Source organism: Callorhinchus milii, unplaced genomic scaffold (assembly GCF_018977255.1).
Source record: "Callorhinchus milii isolate IMCB2004 unplaced genomic scaffold, IMCB_Cmil_1.0 Scaffold8, whole genome shotgun sequence".
NCBI lineage: Eukaryota > Metazoa > Chordata > Chondrichthyes > Chimaeriformes > Callorhinchidae > Callorhinchus > Callorhinchus milii.
Genome location: NW_024704749.1, coordinates 5,635,465 through 5,659,636, shown reverse-complemented (window position 1 = coordinate 5,659,636; position 24,172 = coordinate 5,635,465). Strand labels below are relative to the sequence as shown.

The following is a 24,172-nucleotide window of genomic DNA, read 5'->3' as shown; positions in this document are numbered from 1 at the left end:
GAATTCTCAGTTTGGTCTGGAGACTCTTCAGCGCCCGACTGACCCAACACACACACGCACAAAAAAAATTTCCCTCCTCTTCCCAGCTCCATAACCTTTGCACTCCACGCTGACAGAATGTTCCTCAACACCTTGTCTGAAAAGTGTTAGCAGCATGTTTCAGTTTCCAGAGGACACCCAATCCCACCTCTCCGTAACTCAAGCAATTTTTCACGCTAACTGCTGATTTCTCAATAGGAAACTAAGAGGATTTTTCTTCTCTCTCCCCGCCCACCTTTCCTCGACCCCCTCCAACATCAAGGGGCTAATTTTTTTTAGTCCTGGAAGCTCAACTTATTTTAATACTTGCATTTTGATTTGCTTTATTAATACCACCCCCCCCCAGACCCCAATGAAAACTTTCCACTCGCTTCTCTTCAAAGATAACATTTAGGATCGGTTTGAGATGCAAAAGAGATTAATAATAATATTAATACTTGCGTTTGATAGAGCGCTTTATCACATCTTCGAGATGTCTCAAAGCGCTTCACAGATAGAAGACACTGACTGTATTTTGTGGGCGAAACGGCCATTAAAAATGGTTTAATTTCAAACGCCCATTAAAAATGGTTGCTCAAAAAAAAGTGAAATATTTCCGTCAGTGAAATAACACTCTCGTGCAGTGTTTACCAATGACCCACGGTCACCTCAGATCGTTAATGTGTTTTTTTTTCGCTCTGTGATTAGGAAAGGTAAATTCGCAACACACCATTAACAGCCTCCAATCTCGTAAATATTCCTGGAAGGTGATATGAGCTGCACTTAAGACTAAACCGCCTTCGTTACCCACCAGGCGTGAAAAGAAGTAGATTCTGCAGCAAGGACGGCCGGGGGTTGGTGTTGGGGTTGTGTTGGGGGGGGGGGGGTTGTGGGGAGGGAAGGAAAGTAGCGGAGAAAATGAACAAAGTGTGCGCGTGTAAAACAAAAACACCTCACCCAATTAACATGCAATTAACGCCTCTTTCCATCCCCCAACAGCCAGTCAATCAATGCAGTTGACGGGATTTCTTCCGGGAGAGAAGTCGTGGCTTTACTCTGTTGACGTAGCGTTGCTGAGTGGCCCCAAGGAATTTTTTCCCCCCAAGTTCTCAAGGGCAGGCTGTTTAATTCTTTGAAGCTGAAACGTTTTCTCCAAACTGAAGCATTTCCCAAATTCTGGATAATAATCCTTGCATTTGATGCAGCTCCTCGTCACATCTTCGAGACATCTCAAAATGCTTCGCAGGACATGCTGTAAATTGGAGGAACTGTGTATTTTGTGGGCGAAACGCAGCACTCAATTGCGCACAACAGTTTCCCACAAATAGTCACGGATTGAGTGACACAATATTTTTGATGTATTTGTTTCTTTTGGCGGAATTATTACCCCCAGAAAGCAATCTGCCAATTGATGAGCGGGACCAGGTTCCTACTTCCTGCGAGGTATCAGAGGTGTGTGGAGTAAGAAAACTTGCCTCCAGGTTTCGCCTCAAATGGGAATTCTAGAGGCTCTGGAATGTTCCAGGCATTAATTCCCCTTTGAGTAAAGAAAAACTTCCCTGTGTCTGTCCTGAAATTGCCCCCTTTGCAACCTGAAACCTGTGTCCTCTTGTTTTGCTGTCTTGCTAAAGTATTGTTGTGGATTTATTACCTTTTTTTTCCCCAAAAGGATGCCCTTCAACAAATTACATTTGGAGAGCATCTTTCACGTCAGGAGGATGTCCCAAAGGACACCTTCATGCAGGATAGCGTCTCGGGAACGCTCAGAACTAGGTTTTTTACTGCCTTATTTCGTAAATGTTTGAGGTAGGGGGACAGGCAAACGAAGAAGCGTGTTGGGTGGTGTTGATGGGCGCAGGAGATTTAGCGGTGAGAGAGGCTGGAGGAAACGGGTGGAACAGGGGCAAAGGATTGCAGCGGGTCTTGAGATGAGATTTCCGCTCTCCACCTTTATTTACAAATTACAGGACTTTGCGGAACAGGATTGGATATCGCTCCCCTCTCGCCCCCCCCACCACCCGTCTCAGATGAAAGGATAACTTGTTATTCTGCATTACCTTGGCTGTTTCTCCTTCCACCTCACTCCAAGAGACTTTTTTTTGCCTGACAATAAAAAAATCCTCAAACACGCACCCACACACAATCGCATGAGAAAAGTTGCAACAGACGCATCGCCTTGCGAGTTGTAAATAAGTCAGACCCCATCAGACCGCAGTACATTTGAAATTCTTTCCCTTTTTTAACAAGGTTTCATTCCTCGCTTACGATACCTGGGCTCGCTCCCCCTTGTTGGCCTTTTACAACGTTTTTAAGGCAGGCCATATTCACTCCACCCCTAGATATTTGCTTAGGGGAGGTGGGGGAAAAAGAGATTCCAGTGGGATAGGGGGGGATGTTTCAGACTCTTGTGAAATTGAACATCCAAACGTAAATGGAAATACTTGCGCACACAAGCACACACCAACGCACATGTATGCAGTGTGCACACACACGCGCGCGCACGCGCGCCCCCCACACACACACAACAAAATTACATTTATGGAGCGCCTTTCACATCGGGAGGACGTCCCAAAGCTCTGGACAGTCAGGTGTTGGGGCCCGAGCATGGGGGAGGGGTGGTGTAGGGGTGAGGGAAGGCAGAGTGGTGGGAGAGCGACCAAAGGTACAGTCGAAGAGAAGGGTCTTGAGATCGGCCTTGAAGGAGGCGAGGGAGGAAGCGAGGTGAAGGGACCGTGGGATGGAGTTCCAGAGTGTGGGGGCAGAGAGGCTGAAAGCCCGGCCACCGATGGTAGGGCGGGTCGGGCGGGAGACATGGAGGTGAATGGAGGGCGCGGGCAGGTTGGTAGGTCAGAGAGGGTTTGAAAGTGAGGACGAGGATCTTAAACTCGATCCTCTGGGGGATGGGGAGCCAGTGGAGTCGGGCGAGGGTGGGAGTGATGGGGTCACGAACCTGACGCGTGAGAGTACACGAGCTGCAGAGTTTTGGAACGCACACACACACACACACGCACACCACACGCACGCACGCGTGCACAAACACACGCATCCATGTCATACACTAAACAATATGTGCAACAGATGCACAAAATATGCTTACCAGATGTATACACAAGAGAAATATCTTTTTTGGGGGTCTTTCATTAATCAAGCCCACTGGGGCATTTTTTTTTACAAATTATGAATAAGGAAACAATGCTCTGATTGATAGAGTGCTGGTGATGTGGTTTCTGAAGGAGTCTAGGGCTCTTGTGTAGAATGGAAGTAAAACAGCAGATACTGCACTGACATGCACTGCAAACCTGGTTTCCTGTCATTTGTAACAATCCCACTATTTCTTTTTCTCTCTCTCCTTTCCCCCCCCCCCCCACCCCCCGCGTGTAAACACTTGTTAATAAATCAACAACAAGAACAACAATCAGTCCTTCTCAGTCCTACACCCTAAAAAACGCAGGTTGTTTCTCCCAAATATTATCAGCACAGAATGAACCTGCGACGCCAAGACTCACCTTTACCCCTCTATAAACAACAATAACTTGCATTTATACAGCACCCCTCATGCAGGGTATAGAGTCCTAGAGCCCCAGACAAGATGCAAAGACTGGTTTTGGGTCTGGAAGGTGCAAGGTGGCCAATCAGCAATAGTTTTTAATCCATCATACAGTCATCTCAGAACCAATGGCAACCCAACAACAACAACAAGATTGTACTTGAATAGTGCCTTTCACTTCGGGAGGACGTCTCAACACAGCAGCAAGCGAAGGTCACGGCAATCCCAGCATTCGCTCTTGAGCAGTGCTGGGGTGGGGGGGGGGGGTGTGGGGTGTGGGTGTGGGAGGGGGAAGGGTGTGGTCCTCGAGCATTTTTACACTTCATGATTTTATTTGGGACGGGGTCAAAAAGTTGTGTCAGATGAGTTGCACGGTGATGATGATGATAATCCTTATATTTGATGCAGCGCCTTTCATATCGGGACGGCTCCTGAAACACGTAGCAGGATTTCATGCATTTTGTAGGCGAACGCGGCAGCCAATTGACGTACAGCAACGTCTCCTATTTCTCTGTCCTCCACCCAAAAAAAACAGCCGTGAAGTGAACCCCAAATTTTTGTATGCAGAAACGACAAGCTAGGCCAGTCAAAGACGAAGCCAGTTTTGTGGCAAGGTATGAAGGGCACTCGTGCCAGTGCCTCGCTCGCTCTGCTTTGTGGTGACATAAGTTTTTTTTTATTATTAAAATAAACTAATAATGATGATGGTATTTGATGCAGCCTCTTGTTATTGAGAAATACCTTTTATAATATTAAAATTCAGTACTCAAAAAAAACTGCGTGAAGGTGCTATATAAATCCTTGCTATTGTATTAATAATGAGAATAATACAGAGGACTCGATGTTCCTTTAGATTTCGCCCACAATACACAGTCAATCCACTTTAGGATATATTTTGTGAAGGGTTTTGGGCACGTCTCGACGGCTTGATAAAGCGCTATATCAAATGAAAGGGTTATTGCTATTATTGGAATAATAAATACATTGATAACGCCTGTTGATCTGTAACTGAACCATGAACCTTTCGGAAAATGCTTGGTTAAGATTGCTGCGACTGAACACATCCTGGTTGTTTTCTGGCTTAGCACAGTGCCTTCCTGCCACCTGCTGGCTGCTCTCGGTGTGGTGTGACCCTCGCCATAACGATGAGCATTCAAGCTGCTCTTTCTCCTGCTCTTGTGTAGAACAGCACTTATGTGTACACAATAATAATAATCCTTGCATTTGATATAGCTCTTTATATCACATGGCTTTGCAGAATACACTGTAAAGTGAATTGACTGTACATTTTGTGGGCGAAACGCAGCAATCAATTGCGCACAGCGGCGCCCCACAAACAGTCGTGGATTCAGTGACCAAATTATTGTTATTTTTTTCTTGTTGGGAGGGATTATTACCCCCCAGAAAGCGATCCGCCAATCAACTTACTGCTAGGTAAGCACGGGTGTGTGGAGTAAGAAAACGTGCCTAAGGTTTTGCCCCGCCCGGGAATCTAACGCTTGCAATGCGAGTGCGCCAACCACTACCCTACATGACTCGACGTACGCACATGCGACACCAGAGTGCTGTGCCAAACAGTGGGGGACAATGCATGACCCACAGAGGGTCTAATATGTACAAGACGCACACAGTTCAGTCCTGACTGTCAAGCCACAAAATCAAGTGTACTTGCGGCACAGTCCGTCAGGAATTTGATAGATTGCTGCACTTTCTACCTGTTCCCAGTAGACACACTAATTTGAGACAGCAGAAACGCGTTTGAATTTTAAATGAAGAATGGAATTGAATAATCCTTTGATGCAGCGCCTTATCACATCGACAAGACATCTCAAAGGATTTTATAGTAAAGTGCAGTGACTGGATTTATAGATGAACGGTGGCAGACAATTTGCAACTTCTCCCCGAACAGCCTTGAAGTGAATGACCAGGTTTTATTTGGAGAGATTGTTGGCCAGGACACTGGGGGAGAGAATCTCTTTTCGAATAGTGCCACGAGATCTTTGACGTCCATCTGAGATATAAGTAACATTACAAAATCGGGTTTACAATAAGTCGTTTTTATTTTATTATTGTCGGAGGTTCCGTCCTTCGGTTGAGACTTCAAACCGATGTCCCATCTGTCTTTTCCGGTGGACGTTAAGGAGGAGAGGGAAGGGAGGAGATGATCATAGATAACTTCTCCAATAAATTAATCTGAGACACATACTCTCCTGTTAGAAATACCAAGTTTTTCTCCTCCCTCTTCCCTTCTCTCTCCCCCCGATGCCCCCTCCCTCGCTCCCTCCACGCCAACACTCCAAGGAGATGAAAATACACAACACAAAATCCCACCCACTAGCAAAAGGACGGACTGCATCACTCATTCACAAAATTCCCAACCTCATCCACAACAGAGTTTTAATAAAAATAGATGCATTGCAGACTTCTTTTTTTGCAAAATTACGATGTCGGTTAAAATTAAAAGCACCACACCTACATTCAATACTTTCTTAAAATAATACACCAGAGAGGCAGAATAGAGGGGGGAGAAAGAGGAGGTGGGGGTGAGGGAGAGAATGGGTGGAGGGGGGAAGAAAGAGAGAGCTGATAGAACTAATAGCTGTGGGGAACAGTTTGCCACATCAAAGGAGGTGTTTGGTTGGCGTCAGTATACAAGAACTTGAACTTCAGATGTCTCAGGCTTTGGTGAAATGTGTTAGCAATTCTGTCATGCATTTGATATTTGCACGTTAGTGTCTCACTCGTCAGAAATTACATTTTAAGGGGGAGGATTACGATTTTCTTTCCCCCCCTTCACAAAAAGATGGATAACTCCACTAATTAGCCAGCAAACTAACGGCTTTGATGTGACGGGGAGCCAGGCAGGGCCCCTGAAGATGTACACCAAGTGAGTTGATCAGCATCTTTTGAGACTTAAGTAAATGAGCACCTCAGCTACTTATCAATTCTGGGATTCACTAATAACAACAACAATAATCCTTGCATTTGATATAGCGCTTCATCACATCCTTGACACGTCTCAAAACACTTCATATGCTGTGAAGTGGATTGTTTGTGTATTTTGTGGGAGAAATCGATTCACTTCAGTAATGCACAACGCAAGGAGAAAAACTCCCAAGAAACTCTAGGAAAAATTGCCATCAAGCTCGACCACTTAAAAGGGGCTGCCTGTCAAACATACCGTTAACTAATGGTAATACAAAAATCCCTGCATTTCCTGCAGCGCCTCTCACGTTGGGAGGACAATCTCAAAGAGCTTCATGGGATTTACTGTAAAGAGCAGCGACTGTGTGTGTCCAAAGTGAAACGTGGCGGCCAATTTGGAGACATGCTGAAATTCACCAGCGCTGCTTAAAATGCCCTTCGTCGCAAGCGTGTTGCTGCTGAGGTCTCGGATGTCTTTTGCGCTGTAAGATGCTGGTCGATGTTGCAGTATTTACTTTGAACAAAAGACATGGTAACCTGTGGAGCTGTACCTTCACTCCGACACAGAGATGGACAAAATAGTAATAATTCGGTCACTCAAACCACGCCTGTTTGCGGGACACAACTGTGTGCAATTGGCCCACAAAGTATAGTCAATTCACGTTACAGTATATTCTGTGAAGCGCTTTGAGATCATGATGAGGCGCTATTATCAAATGTCAGGATCATTATCGTTCCCAAAGTTTACTTGCTGCCTGCAAGAGTAAACGGTACATACACACGTGTACTAGATCTTAAGAGATGAGAAAGTCCACTTACAGGGCGAGACAGACTTTTTTTTATATATATATATAGAGAGAGAGAGAGAGAGACAGAGAGAGAGAAATACTACCAAGCAATCTTGGGCACTTCCAAGAGTTACCGAAACCTATTTGAGCAAACAAAACCACTTCACTCGCTTTAAAATTAATGTCAAACTAGACTCGACAAATTCACCCATTTTGAAAACATGAATTCAAAAAAGAACAAATAAAAACGCATTGTGTCCCCAAGTTGTAACCCAGAACTGTGGCTCCGCAAATCCACCATCATTACAAAAGCCTATTCGCTAGAGGGATAACCAAATCAATTCACTGCACTAATGAACAATTTTAAACACCTTTTCTATTTGTAAAATTAAGACTCTAATGAGCTCATTAAGTTTACGTGTTCTGCTTAGTGTTTGCAATAAAGCTCCAAACTTCAATTTGCGCCACAGTCCCAATCACTTTGCCTTGAGGCGACAAACACCTCCTTCTAACAGGGTTATTGCATTAAGAACACGTAAGTAGCTCTCTTTACACTTCAACGGATCATTAACCTGCTGAGAATTAATCCTTTTCAAAGGAAAACCCACTCTGCCTTTAACGAGGTGCTGTTATTCATTATTCAGAGTCATTTACAATTCTAAAGAACTCTTCTACTTTGACAAACTTACCATTGCCTGTCCAAACTTGACGCTGCTCAGTTTCCCCCGATGTGATGTAGGCGATGTTCTCTCAAGAAAAAAAATCCGACACGTCCTTAGAAGACCCTGGATGTGCGTAGTACAAGATGTTTTGAGATTTAAAGCAAGGCTTTGCACCACGGAACACTCACGGGACGCTCCAGACAGATTTGTGAGTGTGATCGACGTCATAATAATCCTTACATTTGATATATAGCACCTTATCATGTCGTTAAGTCGTTCAAACAGCTTCACAGAATACAATAGAAAGTGGATTCATTGTGTGTTTTGTGGGCGAAACGCGGCAGCCAACTGCACACAGCAGTGTCCCACAAACATTTGTGGATTAAGTGACCAAATTTTTTTTTTTTGGGGGGGGGGGGGCGTTAAGAGACAGATGCGAGGCAATTCCATTTTGTACCCAAAATATAAAAACTACATCACACGTTTTAGTTGCTCAACCAGATGCCATTGCTATGCTTAGGAGTCTCTAAACCAAATTACTCAAGAGTTCCACATAGGCATGGAAATTTCTCTTCATCTGGAATAGAGTACGTTCTCTCCCTCTCTCCGAGTGCATCCTGCACATCTGATCTCACAACGTATGAGACACAGGTGAGTGAGAACCAAAGTTTGTGGCCCCAAAGTGTGCATTGGGATGCTGCTCGAATTTAACCAGCTATTTTGCATGCCTCAGCCTTACTTCTTTTCCATTTCACCAAAGGTTGTTCCTCATCCTGACCTTCCACACGGACCCCGCTCTACACATACACCAAAGATCAGTGCCTCACCTTCTGCTTAAAGACGTCCTTTGCTTTTAGCCCACTGGCTCTAACGATGGGCTGAAACAAGCGACAAGCTGCAGCAGACAAAATGGATATAATCGAATCAGAAAATAAAAGAAACTTTAAACACTCTTTAGTGAAAATTTGTTCGATCACTTGCCATAAACGTTCTAGCCCGCCATCTCCATCTGTCATACCCAGTAGGCATTTAAGCAGCATGAAACCCCCTAGGTTCCCACAATCAAATCATTTAGTAGAAGGTAAGCCTAACGATGGAGAAATGATCTGTGAGGTGAAACCTCAAACATTCTGTGTTGATTTGAACACTGTTCCTGAAAGAGATGTTGCTACAATAGTCATAGGTAATTCCTCCTGTTAAAGGCACAGCCTAAGATTTTTAAAAATAATCCTTGCATTCGATATAGCACATGATCACATCATTGAGACTTCTCAAAGCGCTTCACAGAATATACTGTAAAGTGAATTGACTATATTTTATGGGCAAAACGCATATATCCTAAGGAGGGCGGGGGTAAAATGAATTGCTGGGATGGTTTTTGGTAAATGCTGTAGTTTGTTGAATAATCCACTCTCCCTGATCCTGAACCCCAGCTCGGGTTCAAATCTCTGACAGTCCAGCGCCTTGGGATGTCCTCCCGACATGAAAGGCCCTGTACATGTGTCATTTTGTATTGTATTTAAAGAGCCCTTCTCTGTTGGTAAAAACAGTTAAGAAAGCGTGCGCTCCCCTTTCAAACCCCTGCCCGCGACTCCAGCCTGCTCACACAATGCAACGTGAACGAAAGTTGCAAGTTTCTGGATGGCATTTATTCCCCGAATCATTTCATTTCCAGCGCAATTTGAATTGGCACAGAGTTGTCGAGTAGACCGCAAGCACTCGTCGGAGGGCCTTTGATAAGCCACTTACCTTTTATCTCCACCTCTGCCCTTTTCCAAACACAGGGTGCAACATACTTCAATCATGCCAAACTGAAGGAGGCTGGATAAGTCTACGTTATTCTATTCATAGAGGCATAGAGACCTGAAAATAAATCTCTGGTTGAATGACAACAGATCAATGCCAGTTACACCAAATTGGTAAATCTGTTTTTGTCCCCCTCCTGCCCACACTGCCCAAGGCGTCAGATTTCAATATGTACCCTTTTTTTTTTGGTGGGTTTGGTGGGATCTGAACACAACGATGAGTGGATCAAAGCTCGACCGCACCAATAAATTAGCATTTGGCCACAAAACACGCAGTCGCCTCACTTTACAATATATCCAATGGGACGTCGTCCTGACATGAGAGGCGGTATAACAAATGTAGTAGTATCGTCAAATCTTCAGTTCTACCAGTGTCCTGGGAGTATAGATTGGTACTTTATGAACCTGTACAAAATAAAAGCAGGTTTTGAAAAGTTTCACTTATCTGCCAGCAACGATATACTGTATTGCTTGTTAAAGTGCTTTGGGTTTTTTTTTGGTACAAGCTGCAGGTATGCTTGCTGTCACAACAAATATCTGATTTTATAGTTTCTCTTCTCTCCCCATCTACTTTTCAGCAGAATTCACAAACAAGAAGTTGCACTATATGTATGTATATATATATATATATGTATATATATAACGCCCCTCACGCAGGGTAGCATTCCAGAGCGCATTTGCCACTCACCGAACCATTCATTCGCGTGGAACTTTGCTGTGAATCTAATATACGTGTATCTGGAAGAAAAAGTGCATCTACACGGCAGCAGTAATTGTAACACAGATAATCTGGAAACCCGCGCGAGTGACGTGTTAGTGAAAACTGACAGCAACCACTCAACCCAGAGTCGGAAGACAAGAAGGAATGATTCCTTGGAGTGATGTGTACCTGGTTTTTAATACAAAAAAATAATAATCGATGCTCGCACTCTGTATATATTCCTTCCAGCGTGTCGTTGAAATGTCTCAAAGTGCTTCGCAGTGTTTCACTGGGAAGTGGCCGTGTGTTTTTGTACAATTTGCGGGCGAACTCATTAAGCATCAAGTTATATCACAAGCTCCTGGAGTAGCATCAGTACTTTGGACACACAACTCTTCACAGCTCTCTCTACTTGTTCACGAACAAAGGCGGAGCGCAGTGTAAGTGCACATCATCGAGGAATCACACATCACACAGCACTTCACCCGCCAAGACAACAACTTGACATTTTCCACCCACGAATGGGAAGCCACAGGTGGGTTTTCCCCACCGGAAACTTTGGCCTTCGTCTGGGCAATCCTTACAAGTGACAAAATCTTGTCTGTGTGCACCAAGGAAGGAGCAGCGAACGAGAATGAGGGGCAAATATGCTGTCACCTGGCAACATCATTCCACGATTGTTTGTGGAACGCTGCTGTGCGCAATTGGCTGCCACATTTCACCCACAAAATATACAGTCAATTCATTTTACAGTATATTCTGTGAAGCACTTTGAGACGTCTCGAGGACGTGATAAGGGGCTGTATCAAATGCAAGGATTATTATTATTATTATCTTCCTTCCTTGGCCCTCAGATTTGAACGTTCTTTCTATTGGCACCAGGATCAAGGGATCTGAAGAAAATAAACTGAAAAATTTTTTGCACCTCAGTCTACCCTTTGAGAGCACAGCCCACACAATGGGTTAGTATCAAAGAGCACGGTTGGGTGTATCAATTGACATAGATACGACCTGAATAGAATACACCATTACATCCTAGAAAATCAACTTCAGTACTAAAAATCTGAAAATACTTTAGACATTTTCCATCATCACAGGCATTTATCTTTAAAGAACAATATGAAGTTTCGAAATCATTCACAGAGTCTCCAGTTCTCAGGCATGGTCATGTGTTCCTTTACAAACCATCGCTACAAAATTTATTCAAAAGGAAATGTACCCGGAGATTGCATTTCGATAATTTAATAATTTATTAATCTAAAAAAAGTGTGTAAAAGTATAGCTCTCATCCACAAGATATATGAATGACATTAAAATGCCTGCAGGTTTTTATCAAACTCGCTTTTAGTGTATTTTGTTTCAGCAATACAGAATTAAAATGAACTTCACTTATTTTATTTTATATAAAAGAAGCCCACAGCAAAATGCTCAGAAGAAAAAACTTCATATTGGCGTGAAATGTACAGCTTTTACATTTAAAAATGTTCTGAAATATACATACAAGCATGCTAGCAAACCCAGGTCGCCAGTAGACAAACAGTATGTATGTTTGTCACTCCTTGAACCTCGGATGCTGTCCAACAGAAGAAAACAAAAATCCTCTGTAAATGAATTCCGTTGTTCAACTAGGGCTTGTATGCTTCAAACTTCTTAAAAATCCACAACTAAAATATGCATATCCATGGGAAATATACATACAACTTTCTCACATTGAAGTACATAATATAGGATTTTATCTATTGCCATTTATTTATTTTTTTTTGCACAAAAACCTATAAATATTACTTCACCAGAATCTTTTAACTTAAAACTTAAATAAAATGATGGAGGCCTCAACTTTTGCACCTCCAAAAAAAATAAGAAGATGAGTATTTAACTTCATCAGTAAAGTCCGAGATAAAAATGGCCTTGAGATTGAAGCAACCCATTTTCACCTGCAAGTCTGATGAATTCTGGGAGGGGTGGGGGGGGAAACGGGGGTGGGTGGGGGGGGGAAGAGAGAGAGAGGGAGAGGAAAAATGACAATAAAATGGAAAAAATTACAAACTTCTACTTACAATTCTCACCAAGTTAACTTTTTGTACAATTTTACAATCTTGATTTTCCTCTTCAAAAGGCCTTGTGAAATTTTTCTGATTAAGAAAAATAGTACTGCAATTTGTTCAATTTTACACTGTACACAATAGATACAAACGTTTTCGATATATCTGGTTTATATCTACATTACAAAGAAAGTCACCAAAGGCGACCCAAATGCACAATAAAATATCATTTACAAGCACTAGCTAGTTGATATTTTCCCCCACTATATTTTTTCCTCGATTTCACAATACTGTTTTTTTTAATAATGTACAATTTATCATGAAAAATAAATTCTGTGTTGTAGCAATGATGACAAGTGTAGTTTTAGAAGCTGTAACATAAAAAAATTCAAAAAGTTATTGATGTGGAAGAGCTTTATAATGTACGCCATTGATGCACCAAGACCGAGAAAAGTTCATTGCAAGATGATGCTCACGCGTTGAAAGAATTAACGAGGAGTGAATTCCAATTCTCTCAGAAATTATATTTGCTCAAAATGTGACTTTTTCTTTCCCTTATAAAGATCTTCAGAGCACTGATAAATGGCTGATGGATGTAGCTTCATTTTCGTGGTCAGGACAGGGGAGTTAGAACAGTGGAACAGGACTTTTGAGCTTCAAAGCAAATTCATAATGGCGTTGTACATCTGAGTAAGCACCACAAAGTGTACGGGGAGACAGGACTGCCGGTCTTGTGTAGCAGGGTTGCAATTCAGCCAGGATAAGGCGTTGTACTGCTCCAGTACAAACCTGAAAAGGCAAAAGGATATTCAGTATAACAATACTAGATATATATTTTTTAAAAGTACCAGTTGACTTACAGCCACATTGTTAACATGCAGTGATATTGATACAAACCTCAAGACGTCTGATGTTCTGTTGGAATCCAGAGGGTGAGGGTGTGAGTGCTTGCCAGGAAGCAGTTCATCAGATTGTGCCAGGGAGACGTGGTGATGTAGAGAGGCCTGCAGCAAGGGAGTGAGGTGGGGGTCAGGGGGAGAGAGACAGCAAATTCTCTGTCAATCACACTTCAGCTATAAACAACCTGTGGTTTAGCAGCAAACACCACGGTTTCAACAGAGGTGTGAATGATGGGAAAACGCAAGTTGCAAGACTCTCAATTGTGAATAGATATCTCAGATATAGCTTGGACCAAACACTAAACATGACTAAACCCGGCAAGCTTCGTGTCACACAGGCTACGGGGCATGGTCTGGCTGTGCTTTAATCTTAATTCACTAGCCTCTGCGGCTTCTAATTCAATGATTTTCTTTGATTAGCATTACAGCAACAGAGATCGCAAGCTCCTTGGAAGGACTGAGAATAGTGGTTCCACTGAGTTGAACAGATCACCTGAAGGAGATGGTCCCACACTAGAAAAGTGGGGATTCACAGCAGGATGAGCGCAAAGCATGACCAAAGCAAAGAATTATCGGTCTATCAGGGTGCGATCTTATACTACTCTCAGATGACGGTCAATGCTTCCTTGGGAGAAGTATGAAGAATCACGCTTCCCAGTCTCTCACCCCTTCTCTCGTTTCCCCCCCATCCATTAAAAGAGGCCTTATGATTCCACTAAGCACTGCTCACATTGAATAAGAACATCTTCCTCTCTCTCGAACCTCGAAAGTGTTAGTGGACTCGTGTTCAGCTTCACTACACCAGAGTATATTGGCGATGTTTCAGAAATACACAGCCCTATTCTGTTCCTTGGCTGAACTTCTGGGTAAAACATGCACAAAAACAAGAAGTTGAGAGCACTTACTTTTAGAAAGAGTGGACATTGGTTTTGGGCGTGAGGACAGGCGGACCAAAACCACTGAGGAAGATTCTCAGCTTTTGCTGTCGAAACAAAATATCCAAGAGCCAGTGGCTGCTGTAGTACGTTTGCTACTTCCTCGTGGGCTTCTGTAGAGAGGAGCCTTTCCCCACCCTGACCCTGCAAACAAACATAAAATATATCTTACCTATTCAATTTAGCTTGTAACACGTTTCGTCTGTTAACGCTTAAATATATGGCTTGCAAAACTAAACATGAAGAATAAGGTATTACAATATGCTACAAATTTTAAGACTTGGGAATGGATATCAAACATTGACAAAACACAGCTCTTGTGTAAAAGCCCGAGAAAGACTTATGCAAAGTAGGAGCCATGTCAAACTTGCATAGAATACAAACTCTTGAACCAAAGTTGGGCAGATGTACAACTTAGGTGATTATACAATTGATGCAGATCAGACTTATGCGAGTTTTACTGTGGATCCAATGCAAAAATATAAAACATAAATGCTACAGTGCCATATGAAATAGCACTGCATTGTTGCGATCCATAGACGTTAACACTTTTATTAAAGAAGCGACTCAAGGCTTGATCGTGCCAGCTTACCCTGCCAGCCTCACTGATCTGTTGGAAGTGGGAGCCTGCACCCGTGCCAGTTGGAGAACCTGGAGACGGCACAGGAGAGGAGGTGGGGGATGGGTGCAGGTTACCGGTGATCAGAATCCGGATGTCATTGTCCAGGTCGTCGGCAAAAATATCCTCATCAAGAATTCCCATACCATCTGTTTGTGATAAAAGCAGGAAAAAACAAGAGACTTTAAGCAAAATATGAAGGCTATGAAAGGCCAAAAATAGCTTGTTTAAACAGCTCACTATTCTTGTGAATCATCAGTTAAGCCTACTTTGCACGTTATGTTCGAATGTGCAGGACAAATGAAAATACCGAAGGCATCACTGAAGCCCCCCACCCCCCAAAATGACAGAATCCAAAAGCACAAATTGTTACGTGTCAAGATCACACTGGGATTGAGCAAAGTGGTCAAATAAACAATCCGATGCACATTAACTGCCACACACACATAGCTGTTTGTGGGATTGTCGTGCGCAATTGGCTGCTGAGTTTCATCCACAATCCACAAATAAAGTCAATCCACGTTACAATATAATGTGTGAAACATTTTGAGACGTCTTAATGACGTGATGAGACGCTATATCAAATGAAAGTATTATTATTAGTATTATTATTATTCAGGGGGTGATCATTATGGCTTTAAATCCCTCGATGTGATGCAAGTTAACGCTCCTCAATGGCTCAGTGGGCAAAAACAATGTTGCTTAACAACCTCGATCAGAAAGCTGACTTACATGGACCAGAAAACCACAGGAACTCTTTTCTCTCTTCGATTCAGCGTTTTGAAGGGGTATCGATACAATACAAAATTACATTTGTATAGCGCCTTTCACGTCGGGAAGACTTCCCGAGGTGCTGATGGAACCAAAGGATCCACAAGCAGCACACTCAATGCATTGAAGGTTGCAAAGTTAAGCATGTCATAAAACTACTTCTAATATATATGTGTGTATATATATTTATATATTATATATATTGGCTGCCGCTTTTCGCCCACAAATATACGGTCAATTCACTTTACAGTCTATTCTGCGAAGCGCTTTAAGACGTCAAGAAGACTTGAAAAGAGCAATCAAATGCAAGGATTATTATTATTATATATAATAATAATATATATATATATATATATAGAGAGAGAGAGATATACAGAAAAAACACTTACCAGGATTAGCACTGAAACCAAGAACTTCCAGAGCTTCAGTTTGGTAATTGGCAGCAGCCACCTGAGTAGCAGCAGATGTTGGAAATACCAGAATGTGTGTACACGATGCGTCCTGTGGGGTGTTCAACTGAGAGGTTTGCAGATTGAGTGCGGTGCCTCGGCCAAACACAGAGCCCATCGTCACAGCATCTTAAAAACAGAGAGGTTCAGGCGACTTAATTCTGAACCGAGCGAAGATTTAAACGCAAGTTCAAAACGTGCATTGAAATGATTTTTTTTAAAAACGACTGTGGAAATTGTGCGAAGGACGACTTCAAATTTAAGACGCAACAAACCTGTCAGATTTATAAACCGAATATACAAAGGAAAATCGTTTTAAAGAAAAACATTGGTACGTACCAGGCATAACAACGAACGAACCCTGTGGCTCCAAGGAAACCAGGCAGGCACTGAGAATCGTGGGAGAGTCTGCTGCAGATATGCCACACATTTTGCAGGTTTCCTTCAACTGTTTACTGGTAGACTGCAGTGATCTCCGGCCTATGAGAATGCTCCAATCTAAGGAGAGACCATGGAGAAATCAGCCCGCAAAGAAGAAAACCTTCTGAGTAAAAACAGTCAACCCAATACATTTGTGGTATCAACAAAACAGATTCAATGGACAGTTTGACTGCTTGATACTTCATTGACATTTTCATTGGCAATTTTTCCTCCAATGCACAGAGGTGCTACAGTACGTGAATGATAGTCACTGCCTAGATTTACCACGACTGACCTTTGAGTTCTCCGTGACCTACTCTTCCAAGTCTTCCCATTACAATTCTCCACGGCAGCGATGTCATCTGCATGATTCCGACACACCATTCCCAGAGCTTCTGCAAGCCGATTTTACGAGCAGGCACTTTCGTCCTTCTTGCCCTGAAACACATCACAGCGGCACTTCAGATTTTCAGCTGGGTATCTGGCTTTTTTTTAAAATGGAAAAGCTGTTATATGCGTAAAGAATGAGCATCATTAACATGAAGACCACTGTTGCACATGTCACTGGAGCAGATGGGGATTCTGCTTTTAATTCACACAACTCAATCTGAATCAATTTGCTTTCAGTTAAGAACGGACCATACTCAGTGTACATCGAGCCAATTATGTGGAGGTATTCAGAGTGGCCATAAGCTCTCAGTGTGTTATTTGTGGTTCACGCACATGCAGTCATTCTCTATGCACTTTTTGTTAGCTTGCTTAAAGTAAAAAAAATTCACAGACTGCAAGAGGTTTCCGCGGGTGTCTGACACTCGCGGAAATCCATCACCATGCTTAAGAATATCCAAACCAAGAGTTCCATGCATCCCACCCACAGATGGAGATTCCAGAGACAAGATGGAATGGAAATGCACACACTCTTCCTGGAAGGACGCATCTTGCTTACCTAATTTCGGAAAATATTTGGTGCCGCTTGGCAAGAGCCAAGGCTTGGGGACCCCAGACTGTGAACTGGGATACTGCTGGAGTCTGACCAGCTAAAACCTCATAGCTTGCCATTGATATTAACTAGAGGCAACTAGAATTCCTACCTGTTCGGCACATCGATGTTCAAAATGCAGGTCTCCAGGAGCTCTCCATGGAGGTCTGTACAGGAAGCTAGTAGCCACCTCTGGTCATGGGACAAACAGTATCCAACAAAGAGCACATTGTACTTCTGGCTTGCCTCTCCAAAAGTCTCGCCTAGTTCAGTCTGCTTGTCTTTGATTGGTGCCAGGATATAAGGAGGTGAGTAAACTTGGATAGGGTGAGGACGCTGAAATTGTAAAACGATTTATTTATTTATTTTTAAGCACCCTTTCTCAAGCTGAAGCATTAATAAGATGTATTTAAAGAAAAGTTTGCTATCTTCAAGACATGTTAACAGGAGAAAGTTATGCTCTTCCTCGCAAGGAGGGAGGCAAACCAGAGACAGGTAAAAAAACGCAGTAGAAAACCTCTCAAGCACCCTGAAGCCAAGGAATGGCATCTTGGTACAAGCGGTTTAAACATTGCCTAAATGAGCTTTCACAATTGCTCTTAGGACAATCTACTTTCAGGTAGTCAACATGAACATAAACCCCCACAATTAAGAACATAAGAATTTGTAGACGAAAAACCAAAGTCCATCCAGTTCGTCTTCCAAAATTCCTGACAGTCACTTGCGCATGTCATGTCCTAAACTGTATATTGTATATCAATTCAATTATTTGAAGGAATATTCCTCAATACATCGGTAAGTAGGAACTGAATAGAACATTATAAAACAAGGTTCCAAATGTGCAATTCTACTACTGAACTTTTTATAAGGGTAACAAAATACCAAAAAAAAATTTAATTGGATAGATAACCAAACTCAGTACCACTTCATCAATTAGGTCTTTCACTTACAATTAAACACAATCTTTAATGCAAAATACAACATTAAAGTACATTTCTCTCAATTGATAATATGCCTGACCTTACGGCATTGTTTTTCAAACTCCACAGAATGATTATACAGATAAGTCAATGGGGTTAACAAAACAGTACGAATTTAGTAAATTGAAATGACAAGCCAGTACACACCTCCGAATTTTTAAGGGTCATATCTATTGTGGATGCAGGGCCAAAGCCAGTTAGTGATTTAATGTGGATCTGTGTAGGAAGCGGTCGTCTGCACTGAGTGTAAACTGAGAATGCCAGTGATTTTAAGTGCTGAATATAGAAGGTGTGATCATCTTTCACTGGTTGTAGTAGATACTGGCAAGGCACAATCTGAAACAAAGCAAAAAAAAACCACACACCATGTCTTCATTGCAGATCTCAAGGTAGTACAACAAACAGTACAGTACGATTTCAAAGCAAACAAAAATGTGATTGGTGAAATGTATATATGGCAAGATGTAAAACATTCTGCAGACAGTTATATTATTCGGTAGGTAGCTGCGTTTAACTTAATGTTTTGTGTTCAGTATCAACACGTGTAGCTTTCTCAAGCAAACGAGTCTGTGCAATTGACACTGACCCAATGCCGTAGAATTATGCAAACCAAGCTCCCCCATGTTTCAAGACGGGTTACCTGGATATTGAATGCATTCCTCATATGTTCTGGCAGATTATCCAGCATCTCTGTGTAGCATCGTAGCAGGCCTAGCAGCCATACACTAGTAAAAGACGACTCTTCTTCTGAGGAATATGTAAAAGGATCAACGATGTAGATAACCACGGCTGGCGGGTATGCATTGCTGTCAGCTGACTCAGGTTCAGTCGGAATTCCTATCCGCTCCCTTTCTGTAGTACTATTAATATTGAAAAGACAAAATAGAATATACAGTGACAAAGGAGGACTGACATTGTTCACTCACATCAATAACCCTGTACTTTTTTTTGCACCATTTTGTTGATCTTGTGTATGCAACGTACTCTTTGCTTTAGAGCAAAATAGCAATGATGTACTGTCAGGGAACATTACTGTAAAATTCCAAACAGTTTTAATTAACGGGTATCGCAGCACATTGGCATGACAACAATGCTGAAATGCAAGACCCATCTGTCACACCACTGGTTTGCTGATGTCTGCCAAGAATCTCCCTTTGGATCAGGAAAAAAGGAGTCTCAATGCTCCATGTTTCAGAGCATTATTGACAAAGGCCTCGGATTAAATTACGTAGAACATGCACACACATGGACAGACACACACCCATTCCCACAGTCAGTTGAGCTTTATCTAACACAAGTATTAACATTATCATTTTGGCTGGCAGAAGCCAAGAGAGCGATTTTGTAAAAGAAAATTAAAATCATATACATGAAACCTATATGTCTATCTAAAATTTATAAGGAAATAAAAATCCACTTTAGCAAATGGACCTATGTGTATTGAAGGGTAGCACCCCTAACACAGGGTAGCATCCTAGAGCGCTTGATAGTGGCAGAGCGTGACGCCGAGCTGGGGGAAAGTGACCATAAGCACAGCGAAGTGGAAGGTCTTCAGACGTGATCTGAAGCGAGGGAAGGAGGAGGCAAGGCGGAGGGAAAGAGGAAGAGTGTTCCAGAGTTTTGAGGTGTAGTGGCTGAAAGCGTGGTCACCGATGGTTGAACAGAGGGGAGGGCAACAGAGACTATCAGGAGGCCGGAGCCAGTCGAGCGAAGGTAGCAGATAGTGGGTTGGGGAGTAAGCAGGTTGGAGAGGTAGCGAGGTGCCAGGGCGTGAAGGGATTTGAAGACGAGTGTGAGGATCTTGAAATCGAAAAGCAGAAACATGGTAGGACAGCGCAAAAAAAATATTGCATTTGATTTGAGGAGACAGTCCAGCACATGCTCGATTCCAGCTTTGGAGTACAGAAAAAAAGCACTGAAGCTGACATTCCAAATTGATTGAGCAAGGATTGGAATGACTATCACAAATTAATTGAAGGAATCAAATTGTGCAGAAGAAAATCTTAACTACATTCTCATTTGCAAAAGGTTCTATAGACACCCAAGTACCACATAAAACGGATGCCCTCTATATCAGTGAACACTTGCAAATAGATATTTCTTCTATGGGAACATATGCTGAAGCATCAGTTACGCCTATATTATATTGTGTTTGTTCAATAAGAACAACTTGCTAAAGGGCTAATCTCATTAAGAGGCTTCTATTATCCATGTATTGCTTAATTACAATGTCAGATCAATCATGCATCTTAAAGACAAAATGAATACATTAACTTATTTTTTTTTACTTAAGAGTATTAAATACCATGCAAGTCTTTTGATAAAGTAAGTGATTTCTAACTCAACGGGTATTGTGCACTACAGCAGAACCTATCCATCAGCTTGCCAGGTAATAGTAGCATTTCTTAGAACAGAACTTTACTCTCAGACAACATTCATCACCCAATAAAACATTCTGAAGTTAAACGGTCTGAAGCCCTTGGGAAAAACTGATAAATTAAGAGGTTTCTGTGGCATTTCCAGAAAGATATTTCTATTGTACTGTCGTACGGCGCAATTTATTAGGGGTGGAGGCAAGAAACCCGAAAAACAAAGCCTTGCTGCTGGACTCTTGACAGTGGAGCAGAAAGACAGAGCTTGTATTTACGCGAGCATTATATCAGGGTCAGATTTGGCAGTCTATTTGGCTGAGTGAAATCAGGAAGTATTTTTTCACCCAAAGGGTAGTGGGAATCTGGAACTCTCTCCCCCAAAAGGCTGGGGATTCTGGAATCCATTCAAATTTTCAAGACTGAGGTGGATAAATTTTTGTTAGGTCAGGGTATCAAGGGATTTGGGGCAAAGGCAGATCAGCCATGATCTAATAGAATTTTAGAACAGGCTCAATGGGGGCTGAATGGCCTACTCCTGTTCCTATGTTCCTAAAAAAGGGAATTCCTTCCAGTGCCATCCAAAAACACCCTTGTGCGTCAACTAGAATATGGCCTGGAGAGACTTGGGAGGAAAACAGTGTGGATACAGGAAACTTAAAACTCCATAGTGTTTGAAGACAGTGAAAAATTAAGCTACAAAAATGTGAAACATTTGTCTAGGCTGGATCTAATGCAGGTCACAGACATGAAACAACGTTCTAATTGAATCCAAGCCAGAGAATTTTAATTCACAGAACACTCCAAATATGCCAGTCGCGGCCAAATCTGCCAACATTACACTACTTGCCGGCTAATAGTCAGTCCCCTGCTTTAGGAATCTCCTTATTTTGCAATCAATAGCTTAGGATCCTTTAAAATTATTTATAGCTGTTGGAAAGTAGACGCTTCAAAAGCGTGTTTAACTCAGATTATAGCTCAAAAACAATTATAAATCTGCTCTGCAAACCTGTATTATTACTGCAGGAGATAAACTTTGCTCCAGTGAACATTTGAAATACTAGCTTCATTGTGACTGTGTGGTGAAGAAGCAAGCACTTCACACTTGTGTAACAAGGTGTGCACTAGATGTAATGTAGAACATAAAATGGAATTAAAGAATCGGTCAAGCTCTGATAGCTTTAAACATTTTAAACTTTCTACAGTTGGGTTATATGGACCTAATGCATAATATGTGGTGACGCAACTTTAGCTTTTGTTTGCAAAGTCTTTTGACCGCACCAATTAATAATAATAATCCTTGCATTTGATATAGCGCCTTATCACGTCTTCGAGACGTCTCAAAGCGCTTCACAGAATACACTGTAAAGTGAATTGACTGTGTATTTTTGTGGCCGAAACGCGGCAGCCAATTGCGCACAGCAGGTCCCACAAACAGCCGTGGATTGAGACGATTGACTCTCAAGTGCAAGTTCTAAGCGATGTACACTGCAGAAATCACCATGTAGTTTTATCAATTCTCAGCCGCCACACCCACACACACTCTCCCCCACGACCATTTCAGAACTGACTGCAATGGCAGTGTGAATTTTACCCCGCTTCACCTTACCTCTCCTGTACTTCCTGCTGCTGAGCCGCGGTCTGCGTCGTCTCGGGATCGCCACCTCCACTGGGTACGTTTCCTGGCGGTCTCTCTGCATTGTTACCTGAGTTGCCACTCTGTACCGGAACTGCCCCGACAGCCCCTCCAAACCCCGAAGAGGAGGAGACCGTTCCTGTCTGATGTAAACTCGGGGTGGTGGTGGTGGTTGTGGAGGTGGTTGAAGTAGAGGATGTGGTCAATGATCCACTGGCCACCCCAGAGCTGCCGGTAGTTACAGTACTGCTGCTAGTGCTCATTGTAGATGTGACTGTAGTGCCCGAGGTCGTCACTGGTGCAGACGTGCTCCCGGGTGCTGGCAGGGCTCCACCGTTTCCGGCTGCCGCTGGCCCCTGGCTGCCAGAGGAGGATGGTGCTGACGGCTGGAATTTCGGTGGAATCAACAAGCTGTTGTCAAGCTGAAGTGTAGCCAAGTAAGGTGCTGGATCAAAGCACAATGTTAGAATTAGGAAATGCAGTTAAAAATCAGTTTCTTCCTTTTGTGTAACTAATAATAACGAGAAGAATAAGAATCCTTGCATTTAATATAGCACCTTATCACTCATCAAGATGTCTCAAAGCGCTTCACAGAATCTACTGTGTATTGTGTGGGCGAAACACGGCAGGCAATTGCGCACAGTAGTGTCACACAAGCAGTTGTGGATTGAATGACCAAATCATTATTTTTATTGAAAGGATTATTACCCCAGAAAGCGATCTGCCAATCGTCTAACAACCGGGTTCCAGCTTACTGCTAGGTAAGCAGAGGCTTGCGGACTAAGGAAACTTGCCTAAGGTTTCGCCCTGCCCAGGAATCGAACCCAGGTCCTCATGCTTGCGAGGCGAGCGCACAAAACAATACATGACAGGACTCCACAATGCCGCATGCACTATCCAGAACTAAATATACATAAATTAGACCATTTGAAAAGCATATGTAGAACAATTAGCATTTAAGCAAAGTCAGCACCAGCCTTTTGGTTTATGTAATGCACTGACAAATAATTCCTTTAGATTACAGAAACGCTGAATGCAGCATTCTCTTTTCTCAGACAATGATGAAGATTCCTCATTACTCACCCAAGTGATGGCGGCAGACTTGAGCAAAAAGCTTCAACTTGGCAAGATTGTCATTCTCGTCACTGAGCCAGGCCTGAGAGAACCATTCATCCACAGATTCATCTGCAAGCTTTTTTGCAGAACTCTTACCAACCCGCATGATACCATCTCTCAATACTTTGCAGATAGGTCTATGCTCACCAAGTCTGCATGTCTGTTGATATGAAAGTTACAGAAAATCAAGTTAAAAAGTATTGAGATATTTTTCATCATTCAATTCACCAAATTATCACTCAGCTTTATTTTTTTTTGTAATATTCCTAGACCATATAGACCTCTATATTTCCCTGAAATTCTTAATGGACCATGATCAAGTCAACTACCAAACTTTTAAAATGATTATTCCATTGATTTAAGTTATCTATTTGTGCATTTCTCTCTTTGGCACAGTTCAGAAAGATTTAAAATGTTTCTTTAAATTCAAATTACAAATAAAGCTAAAATCATATTCAGTTTTAAAACACACTCAGTACGTTAGCCAGCAAAGTAAAGATGCAATTAGTTAA

At 42.4% G+C, this 24,172-nt stretch overlaps 1 protein-coding gene across 1 annotated transcript in view; it reads right to left on the bottom strand.

Moving 5' to 3' along the window:
* Positions 1–12,435: 12,435 nt before the first annotated feature.
* The window catches only part of LOC103184376 (mediator complex subunit 13L), a 121,037-nt gene continuing 109,300 nt past the window's right edge, over positions 12,436–24,172 (bottom strand). Inside the window, exons 20-31 of the mRNA XM_007902331.2 lie at positions 23,628–23,820; positions 22,518–22,989; positions 19,180–19,399; positions 18,687–18,875; positions 17,672–17,895; positions 16,876–17,018; positions 16,500–16,658; positions 16,101–16,289; positions 14,914–15,089; positions 14,292–14,465; positions 13,385–13,491; positions 12,436–13,276 (exon numbers count right to left, since the gene is read on the bottom strand). Coding sequence (XP_007900522.2) covers positions 13,144–13,276; positions 13,385–13,491; positions 14,292–14,465; positions 14,914–15,089; positions 16,101–16,289; positions 16,500–16,658; positions 16,876–17,018; positions 17,672–17,895; positions 18,687–18,875; positions 19,180–19,399; positions 22,518–22,989; positions 23,628–23,820 — 2,379 coding nt within the window. The 3' untranslated portion in view covers positions 12,436–13,143. The remainder of the gene's footprint in view (positions 13,277–13,384; positions 13,492–14,291; positions 14,466–14,913; positions 15,090–16,100; positions 16,290–16,499; positions 16,659–16,875; positions 17,019–17,671; positions 17,896–18,686; positions 18,876–19,179; positions 19,400–22,517; positions 22,990–23,627; positions 23,821–24,172) is intronic.